This window comes from Lethenteron reissneri, chromosome 13 (assembly GCF_015708825.2).
Source record: "Lethenteron reissneri isolate LAM-NWPU_2019-01 chromosome 13, ASM1570882v1, whole genome shotgun sequence".
Classification (NCBI taxonomy): Eukaryota; Metazoa; Chordata; class Hyperoartia; order Petromyzontiformes; family Petromyzontidae; genus Lethenteron; species Lethenteron reissneri.
Genome location: NC_083791.1, coordinates 12452722 through 12472197, shown reverse-complemented (window position 1 = coordinate 12472197; position 19476 = coordinate 12452722). Strand labels below are relative to the sequence as shown.

At 52.9% G+C, this 19476-nt stretch overlaps 1 protein-coding gene across 5 annotated transcripts; it reads left to right on the top strand.

The window, feature by feature from the left end:
• The first annotated feature begins 635 nt into the window (after positions 1–635).
• Positions 636–19175, top strand: LOC133342138 (uncharacterized). 5 transcript variants are annotated; one of them, XM_061551104.1, is made up of 17 exons: positions 636–1048; positions 2189–2374; positions 2912–3096; positions 3249–3306; positions 4160–4242; positions 4439–4475; positions 4900–4962; positions 6930–7385; positions 7853–7923; positions 9094–9359; positions 10746–10888; positions 12089–12235; positions 12964–13061; positions 13564–13674; positions 14784–14923; positions 15342–15440; positions 16480–19175. In XM_061551104.1, exons 2-17 carry the CDS (start codon positions 2282–2284, stop codon positions 16593–16595), a joined length of 2166 nt encoding a protein of 721 aa, XP_061407088.1. In that variant the 5' UTR covers positions 636–1048; positions 2189–2281; the 3' UTR covers positions 16596–19175. The 5 variants fall into 5 exon arrangements, with proteins under 5 accessions (XP_061407088.1, XP_061407089.1, XP_061407084.1 ...); XM_061551105.1 differs by lacking the exon at positions 15342–15440 and having other exon boundaries at positions 16480–19174; XM_061551100.1 differs by lacking the exon at positions 16480–19175 and having other exon boundaries at positions 15342–16382.
• The last annotated feature ends 301 nt before the right edge of the window (positions 19176–19476 follow it).

Sequence of the window (19476 nt, the reverse complement as noted above, 5' to 3'; positions counted from 1 at the left end):
GGGTGGTGGCGGGTTTAACGACACGTTTATATTTACGCGATCTCACCCCATTAAAAACCTCTTATGGGTGATATTGGTCCAGAAAGCCGGCCACGTGTTTAACTTAAGAATGCAGTCTACACAAATACTGCTACACAGTTTACTTTATCTTACTAGGTAAGGCCCACTGGATAATATTCCCCCCTTTAGCTTTATCGCACTTTAATTGCCAACACCGAGGGATGAGGAGGAGGAGGGGGGGGAGTGAGTAAATGTTGACTGCGTGAACTCTACGGAGTCGCTGCGCTGGAAAGTAAAACGCCACTTTAATAATTAAACAAGTCGCCGCGAGAGCCGCCGAGGCGCCGTAGCGGTGACGTAGCAGTGACGTAGCAGTGACGCGCCACTCGCCGCGCCGGCCGCGTCCCTTCCTCGCCGGAGCTGCTGCTGGTGGTTGTTGTGGTGGTGCTGGTGGTGGTGCTGGTGGTGGTGCTGGTGGTGGTGGTGGTGCTGGTGCTGCTGGTGCTGGTGGTGGTGCTGGTGGTGGTGGTGGTGCTGGTGGTGGTGCTGGTGGTGGTGGTGGTGCTGGTGGTGGTGCTGCTGGTGGTGCTGGTGGTGGTGCTGCTGGTGGTGGTGGTGGTGGTGCTGGTGGTGGTGCTGGTGGTGGTGGTGGTGCTGGTGGTGGTGGTGGTGCTGGTGGTGGTGCTGCTGGTGGTGGTGCTGGTGGTGGTGGTGCTGGTGGTGGTGGTTGTTGTGGTGGTGCTGGTGGTTGTTGTTGTGGTGCTGGTGGTTGTTGTGGTGGTTGTTGTGGTGGTGCTGCTGGTGGTGCTGCAGCTGCTGGTGCTGCTGGTGGTGGTGCTGGTGGTTGTTGTGGTGCTGGTGGTGGTGCTGCTGGTGGTGGTGCTGGTGGTTGTTGTGGTGCTGGTGGTGGTGCTGCTGGTGGTGCTGCAGCAGCTGCTGGTTGTGGTGGAGGTGCTGGTGGTGGTGGTTGTGGTTGGAGTCGTCCGAGTCGTTAATGGAGTAAAGTTGGCCAGATCAAGTTTGACGCTCGATGCCTAAACAATCGATGGTACATCAAGGCGACCCTCCCCCGTCTGCAAGCAGAGAGCGAGCGAGACGTATGCGGGGCTCGGGCCGTGGCGACTCGGGAGGGGATCGGGGTCCCTGGTCCCCTTCCCTCGTCCCGAGGTCATCGGTTCCCTCCCGACTGGGAGCCACCACCCCCAGCAGAGTCTCTGCTTCCCTATCCCCTCTCTCGAATCAGGATCCATGTTGCTCCTCTCCTACCTACCCCGACTCGGGGTCCCCTCTCTCCTAGGACCCCAGTCAGGGACTTGCCTCACCCTAACCTCGTGGCATTGGCCCCTCCCAATCTCCTCTCTCAGTATACACAAATACTACTACTCTCTCCTGCTACCCCGGTCTCTAATACAGTACCGGGCTCTCTGCTCCCCTATCCCAACCCCTGCCCTTGAACCCCCTCTCTATGGTCTCCTGATTGCCTCTCTGCCTTCTCAGAGGCAATTAGCACAGGACAGTATAGGAATGGATTCTTGAATCCGTCTGTGTGGAGCTCTGAGTGTTTCCCCCTTGTGCGTGGTGGGTGTTTCTCTTGGGCCCCAGTTTCCGCACACATGTCACGTTTAAAGGAATTGGCTGCACATCTGGACAGGGCTTGAATGGCGATCAATCTACAGACAGGTAGTGAGTGATGGGGCCTGCGGGGCTAGGTGGTGGTCAGTAGAGGGCAGTCCAGCAAAGCACGTGTGTACTGTACAGTACTTCTATGCTTCCACGTCTGTGATGTTGTTGCAATGACCACCGTGGTAAAGTATGGTCACGTGTAACTGGCCAAAGGTTCCCAGGAAGCATTGTGCCATGTGAATGACTCTTGTGACCCCTCTTTCCCTCAAATGGTCATTGGGTAATTTTGTATTTGCGCCAACCTCGTAGCGCAAGGCTGTTGTGAAGGTGCTACGTTACGCAGATGGGTAGAGTCAGCCAGTAGGGGACACAGGTGAATTGACACGTACATTGACACATGGCCCACTTGAATAAATGTCACGTTATCTTTAACAGCCACTGCAGAGCAGACGACGCGTGGTATTGTGATTGCGACACCTGCCGCATTAACCAAGGTGGCCTCTGGCCTCGAACCGGCAAACACGCTCCCGCTCGGCCTTGTCACCGGCCATTCTTGTGTTCTCAGGTTCCAAGTACCTCGCTCCTGGCTCCGAGGGGACCCTGAGGGACCCCGGGAACCCCGTTGACGGGCGGTGGAGGTGGTGGAGCCGAGAGGACGATGCACAGCTCGCTGGAGTTTGAGACGGAGCCGGTGCGCAAGTCGCCCATGATTCACGGCAAGGAGCAGACACGAGCCTCCATGATGCAGATGGTGAGGGCTGCCTTCCTCACACCCGTGCATGCGTCTACATGGCCACTGTGCATGAGAATGGGGACTTCAATTTATCGTCATCATCATCTCTGAAATTCACAGCGCCTTGCGCCATTCTCACCTCAATCCTTCCAGTGCCCTGCTGCAGTACAGCCCATTGCGCTGCACCATATGTCACATCTTCAGTCCCACTGCACCAGCCAATCACCTTCCAGGAAGATGACACCCATGCAACGTGATAACCATTAAGTCATTATTCGGTGCACTTGAGCCAGTGTGTTAATGTTGTAAATGTCAATAACGTTAATGCGATTGACTTTATTGATCATTAATGTAATTGATTATGAAATGTTATTGGTTACGGTCGAATTGTGAGCCATCAGGACCGCTCTTAAAATGTATCGTAACTTTCCGACGCCCATTGTAGTCACTCATTTACTTGGAGTCGTGAAAAAATATTGTCTTGAACCAAATGTAAGACATTGCTACGATGTTGTCAGTCAATACGTACCCTGGCCCCTGGTCTCTTGTGTGCAGGCTTCCATGGGCAGCCACTCTCCCAGCAGCCCGCTGTCCCCGCTGGCCGAGGTGGCAGGTGCCGCCCCCCCCCTGCTCGCCGTGCTGGAGCCAGGGGGGGACGCCGACCTCCCAGGGGGCCTCTCCCTCTTCCCCAGCCTTGACAGTGTGGCCGGCATGGCTGCCTCACACGAGCACGCCGACGGGTATGTGAGAGGGGGTCACAAGCTGCCCTACAGACACCCGGCTTGGCTCACAGGCGCCTGGCCACACCTGTCTCGGTCCACTACACTCAACCCGTAAGGCAGCACATAACCTGGCTAATCAGACCGCCCTTTGTGTGGTACGATGATGGCAGGGACCCTCCTAATGATCCGCCCGAGAAGACCAACATGACGTGGCTGGATGCAGCACAGGTGAGCGAGCGGCAGACCTCGTCCGTGACACCTCACGGACGGCCTCCATTTCACCCACCTCCGTCCAGCTGCTGGGAACCCAGCAACACAACACAGGCACGGAAGCCACAATCTGATGCCACGTGGCAACCGTCACCTGGCCGAACTAATCCTCACAATTCAAAGTCACTGTTTAGAATCATTGTGGTGAATATGAGCAACTAAATATGCAGACAATTCGTCTTTTTCATATTCCGGTATCGACATACAGTATCTAATCAGAAAAACTGTCAAAACCACTCCAGAGTTTGCTGTTCTTGAGCCAATGCTGTTTTAAAAATGCACTCCCAGAAGGCCATGCGGATGATGGGTTGTGTCAGTAATACTTATTTGTTTTGTTAATCTTAACATAGACTTGTGAGCTGCTATGCATCCTGAAATATCCAAGAATAACACTTCACACCCTGAGCGTGGAAGCTCAGCCTCACGTGTATGGGACCGCAATTGCCGTTAAATTTTGGAGACTTACTTTTGATGTTCGTGTAAAGTGTGTTTGTTCAATACACTTTACAGTTGTGTGTTTATGTGTGTGTGTGCACCGCGCAAAAAACTTGGCGACACAGATTCGATTCCCACTCAAGGCCAACTCCAGTGACGAATGTTTGAACTGTCCTGGGTTTCCCCTATATCGACTCAGCCTCAAATGAGTACGTGGTGTGATGTGTAAACATCGCCACTGGGGAGACAAAGGCGGTCGGGCATGGTGCTGGCCACCCACCCCCTCCGTGAACCGTTTTAGCCTTCATAGGTGCTACATGCAAACAGCACTTTCCCCAACAGTCTTTTAAGTGGATCTTTGTCTTTGTTTGTACAGCTGGTGCTGGAAGAGGCCGGGAAGCCTCTGCACATCAAGGAAATCAAGCAGCGCGTGCTGGAGGCCGGCCTTGTGCAGTCCAGGTCTCACCACACTGATGCATCACAGCACAGTCACACATAGCAGCGCTGGTTCAGCCAAATCGGCACGGCCACACATAGCAGCGCTGGTTCAGCCAACATGGCACAGCCACACATATGTGTCTGTCTGTCTGGCCGTCTAAAATACAAACATATGCTCGTTAATTCGACTGTCTTTGTTTCACCCTCATTGCTACAGCTCAAAGTCAAGCCTGGAGGCAGTGATGTATCGAGAGGTGAGGAACACGCATGGTGGTTTTGGAAGTGGTGATCATTGCCGTCGGACATCTTTTACCTCTTTTCCACTGCAGAACCCGACCCGTGCCAATAACGTCGCGTGCATTGAACTAGTCGCGTCACATTTAGATGATGTGGTGGTGACGCTGCGTCCTCACAGTGTCCTGCTTGACGTCACATGCAATGAATGCGTCATTGACCCCGCGCCTGGCCCAGCTTGGCTCCCAAACCGCACGATGAGGCCAGAGTTTCCATTGTTTCTGGCTCAGTTTGGAAAATTGGGGAAAAACACCAACCCCGTTCACTGAGGGCCCGGCGCTAGTGTGGCTCAGATGTGCTTGTGGACAAGGAGTCTTTGTTTCCCGCTGCCCGCCATGCTTGGTGAGCACCCCCCCCCTGTCTTCGCATGTCATCAAATTCCAGACACAGAAGGGAAGTCGAAGGTTCAAGCGGATCGAGAACAGGAACGGGGTCTTTGCGCTACTGGTGAGAACCGCGCATGAAACCAGCACTGCTATCTTTTTATCGTTACACCTTTTTAGCTGTTTCAGGAAGGTGTTGCCAAGTTTTCACAGTAGCAGGCAATGATTGCCACGGTGTTTAATCCCATTTAAGTAATTATTACTCATTTATATTATAATTTATCATCATCAGTGGTGGAAATAGACCCGAATACGATGGTACACCGTACAAGCACTTCTCAGCACATCAAAAACATATCCAAACTTTTCAGATTTGTTTTAATCGTATACTGTTATGTTTTCTGAATGTGAGAAAAGCAGTCAACATGGACGATAATTCACGAGCCTTTTGCCCGTCCAGGGACGGGTGCATTGCAGTAAATCTGAAACTTGCAAGCGACAAGCAGCCCGCGACGTGATATTCACTGCATCAGTGCGCGTGCAGTGTGTGAGGGCGCGGTGACACAGGCCTGTTTCATTTTAAATGTCTCAACAGCGGTACGGAGATCGCGTGACGTGAGGGTTCTGCCTTTGTTGTGAGGGCTGTAAGTTGACGCCGAGGAGGGGGGAGGAGGCTCCTCGGCCCCCCATGTGGAGTGACGTCACTTTGTAATGATTATTAATGGCGGGGGGGGGGGGGTGTGACCATTTGGAGGACGTCACCTGCTCATTATTATTAATGAGGGGGGCTGGTCGACGTGAAGTGACGTCACTTGCGCATGATTATTAGTGAGGGGGGGAGTACTGCATATTGAGTGACGTCACTCGCTCATGATTGTGAATGAGGAGGGGTGGGGGGGGTGTCCATGTGGAGGACGTCACCTGCTCATTAATATTAATGAGGGGGGCTGGTCGATGTGGAGTGACGTCACGAGCGTTAGGGAAACAGACATTCCTGGGTGATATTCTTAGGTGTTTTCGGTAAAGTCACGTAGGTAAAACATCAAAATTAATAAAAATAATAAAATAAAATAAAGATCACGACGTTTCGGAGGCAACACAAGTCTCCGTCATCAGGTGGGACAGTCACAGCCAGATTAGCTGCATCAAGTGAGGCAATGATTCAAGATGTGATCCCTTAAAAGCGAGTTGAGGGGGGAGGAGAGGGGGGGCGGGGCTCATCAGAATGTGGTAGCCAATGAATGGAAAGTATCGGGAGAGAGGGGCCAAAAAAGGGTGGGCGACGGCCCCTCTCTCCCGATACTTTCCATTCATTGGCTACCACATTCTGATGAGCCCCCCCTCTCCTCCCCCCTCAACTCGCTTTTAAGGGATCACATCTTGAATCATTGCCTCACTTGATGCAGCTAATCTGGCTGTGACTGTCCCACCTGATGACGGAGACTTGTGTTGCCTCCGAAACGTCGTGATGTTTATTTTATTTTATTATTTTTATTAATTTTGATGTTTTACCTACGTGACTTTACCGAAAACACCTAAGAATATGATTCCTTGCAGTCACGAAAGCTTCAAGTCTAGAATTCCTGGGTGATTATAGTCGGTATACCAAGAACATAGAGTTACATTTTGACCATCGATCATAATTTATTATTGATACAAAATATTTGGTGGTGATAATGCATTGGCAGTGGTGCACACGCACAATTAACAACTCAACACAGCCGTCAATAACACTGGCCTTGAAAGGAAAAGTTTCCAATCGGTGATGTTTCAGGTAACAGGCCAGAGAGAGTGCATGAGGAGGGCTGGATGACCTAATATAATCTATAGAGTCACAGACAAACCGTTCTATAATCAAACGTGTATGACAAAATTAACTAATTTATAAGAAAGTGCAATTATTAAATATTGCTGGCACATTGCATTTTATGTCCAATTTAAAAACATCAGGAAACATTCTCAAATGTCAATCGTATCAGGCAGCCATGGTAGGGAGTCTCCAACATCTTCTCCACTCTGCCTCTCTGGCCTATGAAGAAGGCCGTTGCCTGCGTCGTACCATACCCCGGCGTGAATGTGCAACCGCCCCAGACGCAAGCCGAGCGGCAGCAGCAGCTCCTGCACTGCTACTCCGCCACCGCCGCCACGAGCGCCGGCAGGGCCTTCGCCCTTCCCTCGCACCGCGCCTCGTCCCCCTCCGCGGCGCCGGCCCGCCTGGCCCAAGCCTCGCCGGCACCCAACCCCCGCGGGGCGCCGTCCCCATCGGCCTCCGCGTCGGCGTGCGTGACTGGCGGCGCCGGCGCCGTGGCGGTCTCGTCGTCCTCTCCTCGCGTGGCGCTGTCTCCCGGCCGAGGCCTGGGCGGACCGCCCCCCCTGGGCGGCGCGCGGGCTCCGCCGGGGGGCGGCGGAGGTGGCGCGGGGCTGGGGGCCGGCGCGGCGGCGTCTCGGCGCAGCAAGGCGCGCCGGCTGGCGCGACGGAACGCCGTGAGCGAGCGCTACCGCATCAAGTACCAGCGCCTACGCCGCCTCGTGCGCACCACCATCTTCGTGAGTTGCTTGGCCCGGCATAAACGAATGCTGGCACCGGTCACCAGATTGGTGTTCGACCAGTATCTTAACTCGCTTTACAGGCACGTTGGTTATGTTTAATTCACGTGGGGGGGTGGGGTGGGAGTAAGGTAAACTCATGTTGTGTGTCCGGGCTCGTGGGGAGGAGCGGTGTGTATGTTTGTGTGCATGCTTGTGTGGGGAGGCGGTAGTGTAGTGGTTTGCAGGGTATGCTGCTAACCCCGCAACCCAAGTTCAATTTCCGACCGTCACCAGTGAGGAATATCTAAACTAGTCCTAGGTCCAATCTCTGAAAATCTGGTGCAGGGTGTAAACATCATCATTGGAAGACAAAGGCAGCTGAGCGTACCACGTCTACTGTGCCGGCCTTCATAGGCGCTCATTGACAGCACTGTCGCCAATGGCTTGTGGGTACTACACGGGGCGATCTTTGTGCGCTTGTGTAGGAGAACGCGGCGCTGTGTGACGAACTGGCGCGGGTGGAGGGATGCCTCGCTGGAGCCAAGGAGCAGAGAAGGTGCCCACTCACGCATCACTCGGCGCCAGCTGATGGGCCCAGGCACACACGTGGGCAGCAGTTGCATGAGCGAGTTACAGCCGCAACGCGTTCACCGCACGTTGCGGAGGTTCACTGTTCAAATCCAGCAGGCCACCCTGGTTGTTACCGTGGTGTTTATTCACCATTTACGAAACGTTCAAGATCCCGGGACACCATTGTAAACGAGTTGGCCATTGTGTGGCGGCGTCCTGGTCAAAATTTTCAAATCTTAGCCGCCAATTACTCAATTGGGAATACACAAATCAGCAATCATTGCTCCCTACCAGACAGCGCTGCCTTTTCCCCACACGTAGACTTTGCATGCGGGTCAACCTCGCACATTACTGTTCAGTTTTGCAGAACTGTAAACAGGTATTGCAGGTGGTGTGGCATTGTCGGGAAGGATACTAACGTTTTCAAATCATGATTATCAGATCATTTGAGCATTGAGGCATTTGTGCTGGTCTTCCGTTTACAGCCCTGAGCCAGTGGTGGAAATTACACATTCCTATGGTGGGGGCGAGTCTTTCCATACAAAAGTCACTGTTGATGTCCCCACAAGGTGGTGCTCTTATCGATCATGGAGAGATGATGAGCCCAGTCAACTCCCCAAGCAGGAATTGAACTTGCTGCCTTCCTACTGCAAGCCGCTCACTCTGCCACCGCTCTACTGCACCTAGTCACAATTGTTCATCGACTGAAATTGATTCTTATGCTCAGAATAAATGAAGAGATGTGTGAGTGTCAGGGTGATTAATGTATTATTAATGCACATGATGTAATGTTAAAAGTACATTTAGTCAAGCAAAGCAAACAAAACACACAGTGGCACAGTGGGAGTGGTGGTGCAGTGGGAGTGGTGGTGTGATGGGAGTGGTGGTGCGGTGGGAGTGGTGGTGCGGTGGGAGTGGTGGTGCAGTGTTAAATTGCAGCTCATGGCCAACATCGGTGACTAATATCTGAACCAGCCTTAAATAAGGTTCAGTGTGTAAAACCTCGTTCGATGTGTCAAACAGAATTTGGAGACAAAGGCCGCCAGGCATGGTGCTGGCCACCCACCCGTTATTTCCCGTGTCAGCCTCAATGGTTGCTCGCTAACAGCACTTTAACCCACAGCTACCTGGGGGATCTTTGTCTTTGTGAGTTTAGGGTGCTGCTGAAGCGCTTCCTGCAGTACCAGGCTCTGTATGAGGGCACCGACCCCGCAGCCTCGGCCTCCCCCACTGGGGTCACGGTGGGGGGCCTCGGGGCAGCCCCCCCATCCGCTCACTCGCCCCCCACGACCGCCGGGCTTCCCCCAAGCGTCGCTACGACGGCAGCCGTCGCCCCGGCGCTGGATGACCCCCCCGCGAAGAAACCCAAGCGGGTGAAGAAGGAGCGGACGAAGGAGAGGGGCAGGGAGGATGACGAGAAGGGTGAGCGTCCACTCGGCTCTTCATCCAAGATGAATCCTCTGCCTCCCAAGCCACGTGTGTCATTGGGGTTGTGTGATGATACTTCACCACGCTGGTCGGGGTGTGTCGGCGAAGTGGGGTGATTGACACACGATCAGTTGAGATATCACTTTGCACTGATGTCAGGTGTGACCAGGAATCGAAATTAGGTCGCCAGGTTTCGCAGAACGGTCAGAAATCCACGGCACCACCGATCCACCCCGAAACACCTCGTGCCGAGGAGATGGCTGGATAGGGCCCACGGCCTTGTATTACACGGCCCGTGGCCACAAGAGACACACCCCTTTTCGAAAGGGCCCACAAGCAATGTTTATCCAACGCTGCGAGCGTCTTATCGAGTGCTGGACAGGAGTATTTTCAGACCTGGCAACAACGCAGTGTTTGTAAAGTTCACGCCGCACTCAGTCCTGGTTGCCACTGCAAGGACATGTTACAGGGACAAGTGAGTGAGGTGTGTGTGTGTGGTTAACCACCAGAGGTAATTGAAAGTCCTAATTGGCTCCATAGTAAGAAATCACAGCCTACCCCTGTCATTGTGTAATTTTCAGCGAGCGAGCGGTCTGGTAACGGACCTTGAGGATGCTTTATCATTATTAGCATTGTCATTTTTTCGTGTTATGTATCAGAGTCTTGCCTCAAACTAAGACCTATATCTAGGAGAGAGTGGACTTCCCTATAAACATCAGCATTGGTCTCAGTGAGCCTGACTGCTGGGGAGGCACTGAACGTCGAAACGGTGCACAATTGTGCTTGTGTTGAACCATTGCTGCTGAAATGATGCACTCCGAGGAGGCAGTGTGGCTTATAGGTTGTTTCTGAATGTTTCTATTCCGCACCTCTGATTAGCATGGTTGGCTACGTACAATGCGAAAGAAGTTTACCGTGCATATGTAGAGAGATTGATATATACGAAGGAGACGTGGCTTGCTTATTTTGTCAATTATTTTTTGTGTCTGACCCTGGGGCGAGTGGGGGGTTTGATGCAATCTGCCGGCTGCACGGGGCCTGAAGGCCTCCGGGAGGGCGGCACGGAGGCCGGTGGAGCGGAGGTTTGCGTGGTGGCCGAGGCGAAGGCTTGCCAACTCTTGAGTTCAAAACAAACGCGACTTGTCATGGGTAGAAGAGAGTCCCACGAGACCTGAAGAGGGGAGAGCTACATGTGAATTCATTGTGTTGGGTGGTGGATCATTATTATTGTGCAACTTACAAACAACTGGAGCTTTGAATGTCCTGGGAATACTGACATATCCGAGCTGCCTCAAAAATAGAACAATGCTTGGAAAACCAGGACGGGTGGTAACCGTGTCTCCCCTCTGCGTCTCTCTCATTGCGGCGGCCATGATTCAGGCTCGAAGGGGAAGGCCTCGAAGCGGAGGAAGGGCGGCGAGGGCCCCACGCGCCGCCTCGTGCAGCCGATCCCGCTCGACCAAATGGGCCGGCCAATCTTCCCCATCGCGCTCGGAGACCTGACCATCTACAGCCTCGGAGAGGTGCGGCCGCTCGCAAGGCCACGTGGCTCACTTACGCCTCCATTGTTTGGTTTTCTGGCTGTGCCGCATGTTGCTCGGCACGGGTGTCCGACGTTTCGTGCCACGTGCTTCGAGCTGCAGAGCCGAAGAAGCTCCCAGCACGTGTAGCGCACCGTCGGGCATCGTGCCGAGTTAAACGTGGCACAACCCTCAAGCACGTCGGAAACTTACGCGGCACAACCGACAAAACCTGCTCAGTAGAACTTATTCCAGCGGCATGCACTCGTATTGTAACAATTCAACAAGTGACGTTGACTTTATTTACGTAACTTCTTCCACAATTATGCCTTGATTATGCTCGCATAGTCCAGTCAGAAGTCTCGCAGAGCTGAGTGTTAAAAGAACGGCAGGCAGCAGCGAATACTCCTGAGCTTCCTCTTCTTCAAGCGAACTCCGTTCAAGACAGAAGGGGGCAGCACTATTCCACCAGCCCTGCCACGCAGTCATGTTCGTCATGTGACACTCATTACTTGAAGTCACACAGATGGAATGTACACAGATGAAGAGGAGAACCAAATTTATTGTGATGGGTTTTTTGGGCAGCCATTGTTGACCTGGCTGTAGTGTTACTGTAGTGCTGTTTGGCGAATGTTGTTCGTGTAATGTGTTTTTCTATATATAGTGTTATTGTCGTGTCAGCAGAGTATTATTGTATTATTGGCGAATGTTATTAGCGTAGTATTAAACCAGCATAGTGTTGGTCTAGTGCAGCGTTAGCTCGCGTTCTTAGCCTCGTATAATACCAGCAGAGTGTTGAGTGCAGCGTTAGCTTGTGTAGTGTTGTTGGAGGTATGCAGTCAACAATGCTTGACTCAGGGAGGAGGACGCCCCTGCCATGCATAGTCCCATGGGATGTTGGCTATCAACAACAAGGCAACTCCTATGACTAATTGGGAATGGGATGCAAGCGTAGGATTGATCACCCTGTCGATGGCCGCCTTTGGGGAGGGTGTATAATATGAAAGGCCGAAACACCCTAGGACCCAAAGGTTCACTACTGACGATGCGCTCCCCAAATTTCACCAGGCTCACTGTTCATGAACTCTTGGAAGTGCTTGCACAAAGGATAGTAACATCTCATCCTGTGTTCTTTGGAATTTGGAATTTGCCGGCGGGTTGGGTTGTGGTGGTCGTGGACCTGCGTCTCCGTCGTGCTTGTAGATCGTCACAGACCGGCCGGGCTTTCACGACGAGAGCCACATCTACCCCGTGGGCTTCTGCAGCACGCGGACGGCGGGCAGCCTGCGCCACTGTGAGCTCACCTGCCTCTACACCTGCCAGATCAAGGACGGGGGCTTCGGGCCCCAGGTGAGGTGCACGCCGGCTTCTAAAGGGAGAGAGGCAAAAATGTTAACGTTTAAGGTTTTATAACTCCGCGCCGCACAGCTTTCTTATATTCAGAGGCGCAGGAAACGACAGAGAAGCGTGAAGGCAGCCAGAACCCGGCGCCACGAAATATGTTGTGGCCAAAAAATGGGATCTTTGGCCAACTGTTGTCCGTGTGGGAGGAAACCGCAGTATCCGGAGAAAACCCACAGACTCTTGTGAAAGAGGGAACATTTTTCGATTTAAAGCTTTCGTGACTGCAGGGATTCATCTTCTTGGTTCTTTCGGTAAAGTCACGTAGAATGGAAACAATAAAAATAATAAAATAAAACATAATAAAATTATTCTCACGACGTTTCGGCCACAACGCAAGCAGCCGTCATCAGGTGAAGACCAGGTCTGTCGGGGAGACAGCGTCCATTGCATGCAATCCCCATGCAATGGAAACAAAGATGACGCTACCTCCTGTACCATCACCTCCTGGCGAGCCATTGTTAGCTCCCGTTGTTAGCTTCGTCTTCTCTCCCGGTGACCCAGAGGTGGCGACTTTGTAAAGCGCCCTGCGGAGCCTTGACGAACAAGGATATTGTGATTGGTTATCCTGGTTGCTGCGGTCGCTGTGGTTGTTGTGTGGGATGCACGTGCATGCTGACGTGTGTGGGTCGTGCCCCCCCCTGCTACCGCCCCCCCCATCGCCGGGCCGGCGTTAGTTCGAGATAGTGCCGGAGGACGACCCCCAAAACCCGATCGTGGCGTCGTCGGCGTCGGCGTGCTACGCCAACCTGATGAGAGCCACACTCGCCGCACGGTGACGATCACACGCACGCTCACCACGCTTGTGTGCGTCAGTGAACACACACGCAACAAAGATTCCCCGAATATCCTGAACAGACTGTTGGGGCAAGTGCTGTTTGTGAGTAGAACCCATGAAGGTCGGCACGGCACACGAGAGGGTGGGTGGCCAGCAACACTCCTGGCCACCTTTGTCTTCCCAGTGGCGATGTTTGCACACTGCACGGGGTACTCATTTGAGGCTTAGTCGACCTAGGGGAGGCCCAGGACGGGCTCCGATAATCGTGGCTGTGAGCGGGAATCGACCTCGTATTGTGCTAACCACTACACTCCCCACTCACACACACACACTCGCTTACACACTCATGAACACTCACACGCTCATTTATGCATTCACTCGTACATACGAATGCCCGCTCACGCACATGCTGCCCCCTGGTCACGCGGCATGGAGCCCCCCTGCCCTCTCCTCCCATCTCACATCTGCCGTCTCACATCTCCCGTGTTCCCTGGGACAGAGGGAAGTCCGTTCCTGCCGTGAGCTCCTCCGGGCCGGAGTTCTTTGGCTTCTCTCACCCGTCCGTGCAGCACCTCATCCAGAGCTGCCCCGGCGCACGCAAGTGCAGCAGGTCAGAGGGATCGATCCCGCCCCCTCGCTCGCCACTCCATTCCTCGTCTCGGCCACTTCCGAGTCTTTCCGCAGCGCGTCCTGCGCAAGCCCAATTAGCGTTTCTTGACTGACCGGTGCGGTGAGGTACGGTCGTGTATCTTTTCTCCCCCGGTGGCGGCGCAACGTGAAATGCGGTCTGCGTGCCGCAGTAAACGCGTGCCCTGCTAGAGATGTGCCGAGACTCGGGTGGGTCAAGTCGGCGATGGAGAAACTTTGCAATCGGTAATGGTGACAGAACAAGTGAGAGAAAGTTGATACGGTGCCTAGGTTCATCATAATGGTCATGATTTGTTTTTGGTGGAGCCGTCCACATTTACGTCGAGGCTTTTCAGAACACTTGACATCTCATCGCAACACATTTTTAAAAGGGCTTCCCCCTCGTGGCAGCTATCCCTGTGTGCCACAAGGTGACTCGGCACCTGACCTGCAAGCGGCCATTAGTCTGCCAGGAGGGGCCATAATTACCACCTGGAATCCCAGTTGAGTGAATTGTCAACACGTTAAGCAATAGCTGGGGACACACATATATATATATAGCCGCTCTAGCCATTATGTCCTGAATTCGTTCAGAGCTGGTTCTGGTAGCCTTTGTTCACATTATGATTTGTATCAAATGGAATGCTGTGATGTGGGGTGGAGTGGTGGCGCAGTAGTTAGCACAGCGAACCCAGCGACCAGAGTTCCACCGCATTTTGTGTCTGACGTTGCTTCCCCCGAGATCAGGCGTCGGCAACCCTTTTCCCCCGGAGCCGCATGCGACGCTTCGTGACGAGACCACCTTCTCGTTTTCACACGGTGCATTGCGGCTCTTGAAATATGGAGTTGTTGCTGAATTCGAAAAAAATTTATCTTGTTGATATTTGTATTGCCGACCCCTGCCCGAGGTCAATATAGTCTGGTGCGGTGTGTAAGCATCAGCACTTTGGGAGACAAGGACAGTTGGGCATGGTGCTGGCCACCCACACACGCGTCTGCAGTGCCAGCCCTCGGCTGCTCACTAACAGCACTTGCCCCAACAGTGTGTTAAGGTTGTACGGGGGTCTTTGTCTTCATGGCGTGTCAACGCAGCTATAAGTGGGTGCGGTTCGAGGTGTGTCGGGCGAGCCCGGGGGCTCGGAGCTCTGGAAGCAGCCGCCCGGCGGGGGGCATGCGGACCTTGGGGGTCCCCCCCCCACAGGAGAGGGAGGAGGGGGAGATCACCACTCCTGGTGAGCGCCCACGCATGAACCCCCCACACCACCACGACAGACGCACAAACACACCACCACCCCCCACTCATCTGCAGTCGTGTTAATTCTGCTCTTTGGACTCTTCTCGCTCCAGCGAGCCACATGAGGGCTGGGCTGTGCTCTACTAATTACCGCTAAAATTAGTCCACTGATCGGGTAACGATCCAGTCTAGTAATCGAAGCGGTGATGCGCACGCACACACACACGCACACACGCACAAACACGCGCACACACACACACGTGTGGCCTGGCCAGCCTGGGGAGAAGTGGTCTTGATTGGTCACGGGTTGGGGGAGCACTCATCAATAAGGTTGAGGAGCACTGCCCTGGACCGAGATCTCTGATGTCGGCCTCTCCCCGTCCGTTCCCCCGGCACCGCCTGCTGCTGCTGCTCAGTGGGCGCAAGCATGCGGCTTCACGTGAGTGCAGAGGACTCCATCAGCAGCCTGCGCTCGCTGCTGGCCACGGCGGGACACAGCACGGCCCTGCTGTGTAGTAAGCCATCTCACTCGCGCACAAGCACTCACACTCGCCTGGCTCACACACACACACTCGCCCATTCATACTCTCGCATACACGCACTCACACTCAAACCCACTCACACACGTGAACTCGCTGACTCACCCATCTCACTCGCATGCGCTCGCTCATCTCGCTCACACATGCTGTGAGCGAGCACCTCCGAAGGCCCCCATGGCACACGATGCGGTGGGTGGCCAACACCATGTCCAGCAGCCTTGGTCTCCCCAATGCTGATGTTTTAAACACCAAATCAGGCTCTCATTTATGGACGAATTGACCAGTTAAGATATTCGACGCTGGTGTTGGCCATGAGCGGGAATCGAAGTCAAGTGCTGAGTACAGTGTATGCATCCGCTCCTGCATACATGCGGTGCATACACACCTACACACATATCACCATCATCATTATCAGCTATGTTCTTTCTTCCCGCTGCTGCACATGAGCCGATCTCATTGCTGCACCTCCCACCTTTGTCATCCTCTTGTGTGCGATCCATGCCCTGCCCGACACTCCCTTTCCTTGTCACTGTAATTCCTGATTTGTGTAAATTGTTCTCCAATCCATGTTCCTCAGGCAATTTAATTCCAAACATGCAGTTTTCTGTTTTACATTGAACACTGTTCAGTGTTTGTTTCAAGTTCTTTGAATAGTGTCTGGGTCTCAAATCCATGTGTCATAGTGGGTAACGTGCACGGTGCACCGATTGAAAATATTCCTCTTTTGGCAAATTATGTTGATTTAACTGTCAAGTTCAATATTCACACGTGTAAATAAGTACACCAACACATGCAACTCCGATCATTGGGTTCGCAGTGCAGTGTGCTTACCACTACTGCCTCTTCCCACCTATCACTCACCAATTTTAAAGATGCCCTTTTCCAAATCCTCTGGCACCACAACACACTCGCACACAGTTGGACCCACTGCCATCCAGCCACCACACATACCTGCACACGGGAAGTGTAAATATTCACACCGACCCCCCCCCCCGCCATGTCACCCCTCCCCCAGTGACTCCCTCGAGCCAGCCCCCCCCCCCTCCCCCCAGCGCCACCCTCCCTCCTCCTCCCCTCGGGTCTTCGCTCCGGCCAAGCCCAGCGAGTGAGCGGTCACCACGACGATGGTGAGTGGGTGACATCAACGCCCGCCTCGTCTGGACCCTCCTCCTCCTCACCTTGAGACTGGGGACGCATTTGCGTCAGAGGACTCGCTCACCCGGGAGACGCACTCACTCGCTGTCTCACCTGGGGGAGACGCACCCACTCGCTGTCTCACCTGGGGGAGACGCACACACTTGCTGTCTCACCTGGGGGAGACGCACACACTCGCTGTCTCACCTGGGGGAGACGCACACACTCGCTGTCTCACCTGGGGGAGACGCACACACTCGCTGTCTCACCTGGGGGAGACGCACCCACTCGCTGTCTCACCTGAGGGAGACGCACCCACTCGCTGTCTCACCTGAGGGAGACGCACCCACTCGCCCGTCTCATTCGGAGGTGCACCTGGAGACGCCTCGCCCGGACACACGTCACCTGGGGGAGACTCGCCCACCCGCCTGTCACGTGTTGTCCAAGCCTCTTCATCCGTCTCACCTGGGAGACCCACCGGGAAGATCCACTCACCAGCTCCCTCTCCGCCTGCTACCTGGAGGACCCTCTCTCTGTACACCCCCCCTGACACCCTCAGCATCTCAGGTTTCCATCTTGAAAGTTCTACACCGAGTCCCTATTACCCCCGTCCTGACAGCGCTCTGGACTCGTGCTGGTGAATGGGGTGAGGGACGGACACCCTGTGCACGCCGCATTGTCTTTTATTGCTGCGTACCGTGGGAAGCCGGCGCATGCACACGGCGCCGCTGCCGGGAGCGGAGCGGCGGCTGCGATCTCAGTTCCAGACGAGGGCGATGTTGCGCGGGCACCGGTGCTGTCGCGATATGATCGTTCACGATACCAAACTTCATGACATGACGATTACAATAAAAACAATTTAGAACGTACGCATTTCACAAAGTCAAATCTCCAGTCGGGACCGAGAGGTGCGCAGCCAGGCTCGGGTTCCTCGTACGCCAGAGGAAACGGAGGACCCCATCCTTCATACGTCTCTGAATAGTGGCGCAGGACGAGACGCTGGCGCAGCACGAGACGCTGGCGCATGCGCGCAGTGGGGTGCCAGGACAGGGTCGTGGCTTGGGGGACGGCGAGCGAGCAGAGGCCACCGTGGCAGGCGGTTGACCTGAGGCCTGTGTTTCCCATAGCTCTGTAATGATTACTATGCTCATGTACCCAGGAATGCCTTGGGAGGAGGGTCCTGCCATGTTGTTGAGTGGGGGCGATGTTGCTATTTAAACCCATTTGAAGTTCATTTTTCAGCAATGGGATGTTTGTCCAATACGAGTTACATTCCAAGTGTTTTAGTTTGTATTTCAGTATTGTATTGTTTGTGCTTTGATGTACTTTAAGTATCCACAGATTACTTTAAGGTTCACTTCACATAATCCTGCCACGAGTCTTACAATCATTGCGACTTTACAACTGATCTGGTGAGCATACAACGCACGTGCTACCAGTTGCAACAAAATAGTGAATGAACGATGAAACTAACCACATAGCTGCCTGCACTAACTTCAGGAGTTGATTTGGAAAGCACTAATTTAATGGGTAACACCTATCACGATGTTACAAAAATATATAATCAGGATAATATTTATTTTTAAAGGAAATAGTGGTATTCACATTGGAATGAGGATGCAGTTATCGTGGATCTTATATCGTACGATGTGTCAAAGTATCGCCACATGGAAACCCGAGCAAGTAAGCATACTTGTGTGCACAAAGCTATGCAGCCAGCAACAAGCGGCACTATCGAAGTTGTAATCGGTGAAGTTAGCATGTTTATTGAATTGAGCAAGATTATTATAATGGTCAAGAGCTTCAGAAAGAGACGATGGCAGGAAATTCCAAAGTGGAGCAGCGCAAGGCAAGAAGCGGCGAGAGAAGCGTGACCGGCGGTGCGGGGAGCGAGTTGCTGTCGGTGGCAGTGGGGTGGGTAGGTGAGCACAGTGCGTAGGGGATTCAACAGCTCGCTAACAGCACTTGCCCCAAGTCTGTTGAAGGTGACACGGGGTGGGAGGGGGGTCTTGTCTCAGTGGCAGCGGTTTGTTGTGAGCTCGGATATAAAGTAAAATAACATGGTTACATTCGGTTATAATATCGATTTTTTTTTTGTCAGGTGAAAAACACTTCATTTTTTTTGTTCCTGGGTAATAAGTTTTATTTCCTAATTGCTTATGCCTCAAAAGTACAGAAAATGGCTATTCCCACAAACTTTGCTTTTGTGCCTAGGACAGTGATATTTTGAAATGTACCTATTTTCCAGAACATTCCAGACAGATTCAGTGCTGAGTAAACTTGAAGTAACTTCTAGAACATTCTAGAACGTTCCAGTAATATAAATAGTATAAATACAGGGGCCTTAAGCCCACCAGTTCAGTTTAGTTCCAGCTGCCTAAGTGGATACATGTCTGCATTTTTCTGATATGGTATCGAGGGGCTGCAAGCATCCGGCAGACGCTTTTGGCTGTCTACGGACAATTTATCAAGACAAGAATGAGAAAGTGCTCTGTGGAAGCATCTGCTGAGATGTGCAAGGCCTCCAATGCATATTTCGGCATGCCTGTCGGGGATCAAGACAAACCCTGGTCACCTCATTTCACCTGCAAGCAATGCAAAAAAACTCTGGCAATTGTTGCTCAGAATTTTGTTACAAAGTAAATTTTTCAAATTGTAAAAGTTTAATTTTAAAATGTTGTACAATTTTCAATTTTATTGAAAAAATATATGAAAAATGTTGCAAGAATCTCTTACACATTAGCCATGGGTGAAATAAATGTACTTTTGTAGGATGGTAAAGAGGGGAAGAAAGCCATCAGTTAGCTATCCCAATCATTTGTCGGGAAACCACTGACCACTCAAGCAACTGCTACTTCTGCATGGTGGACCCTTCCAA

Bases quoted from the DNA above. Each gene is read 5' to 3' on its own strand.
- LOC133342138 (XM_061551100.1), top strand. From the start codon at position 2,282: ATGCACAGCTCGCTGGAGTTTGAGACGGAGCCGGTGCGCAAGTCGCCC. The intron at 12,236-12,963 runs GTGAGGTGCACG...GGCCGGCGTTAG, and splicing joins ACGGGGGCTTCGGGCCCCAG to TTCGAGATAGTGCCGGAGGA. The intron at 13,062-13,563 runs GTGACGATCACA...TCCCTGGGACAG, and splicing joins AGAGCCACACTCGCCGCACG to AGGGAAGTCCGTTCCTGCCG.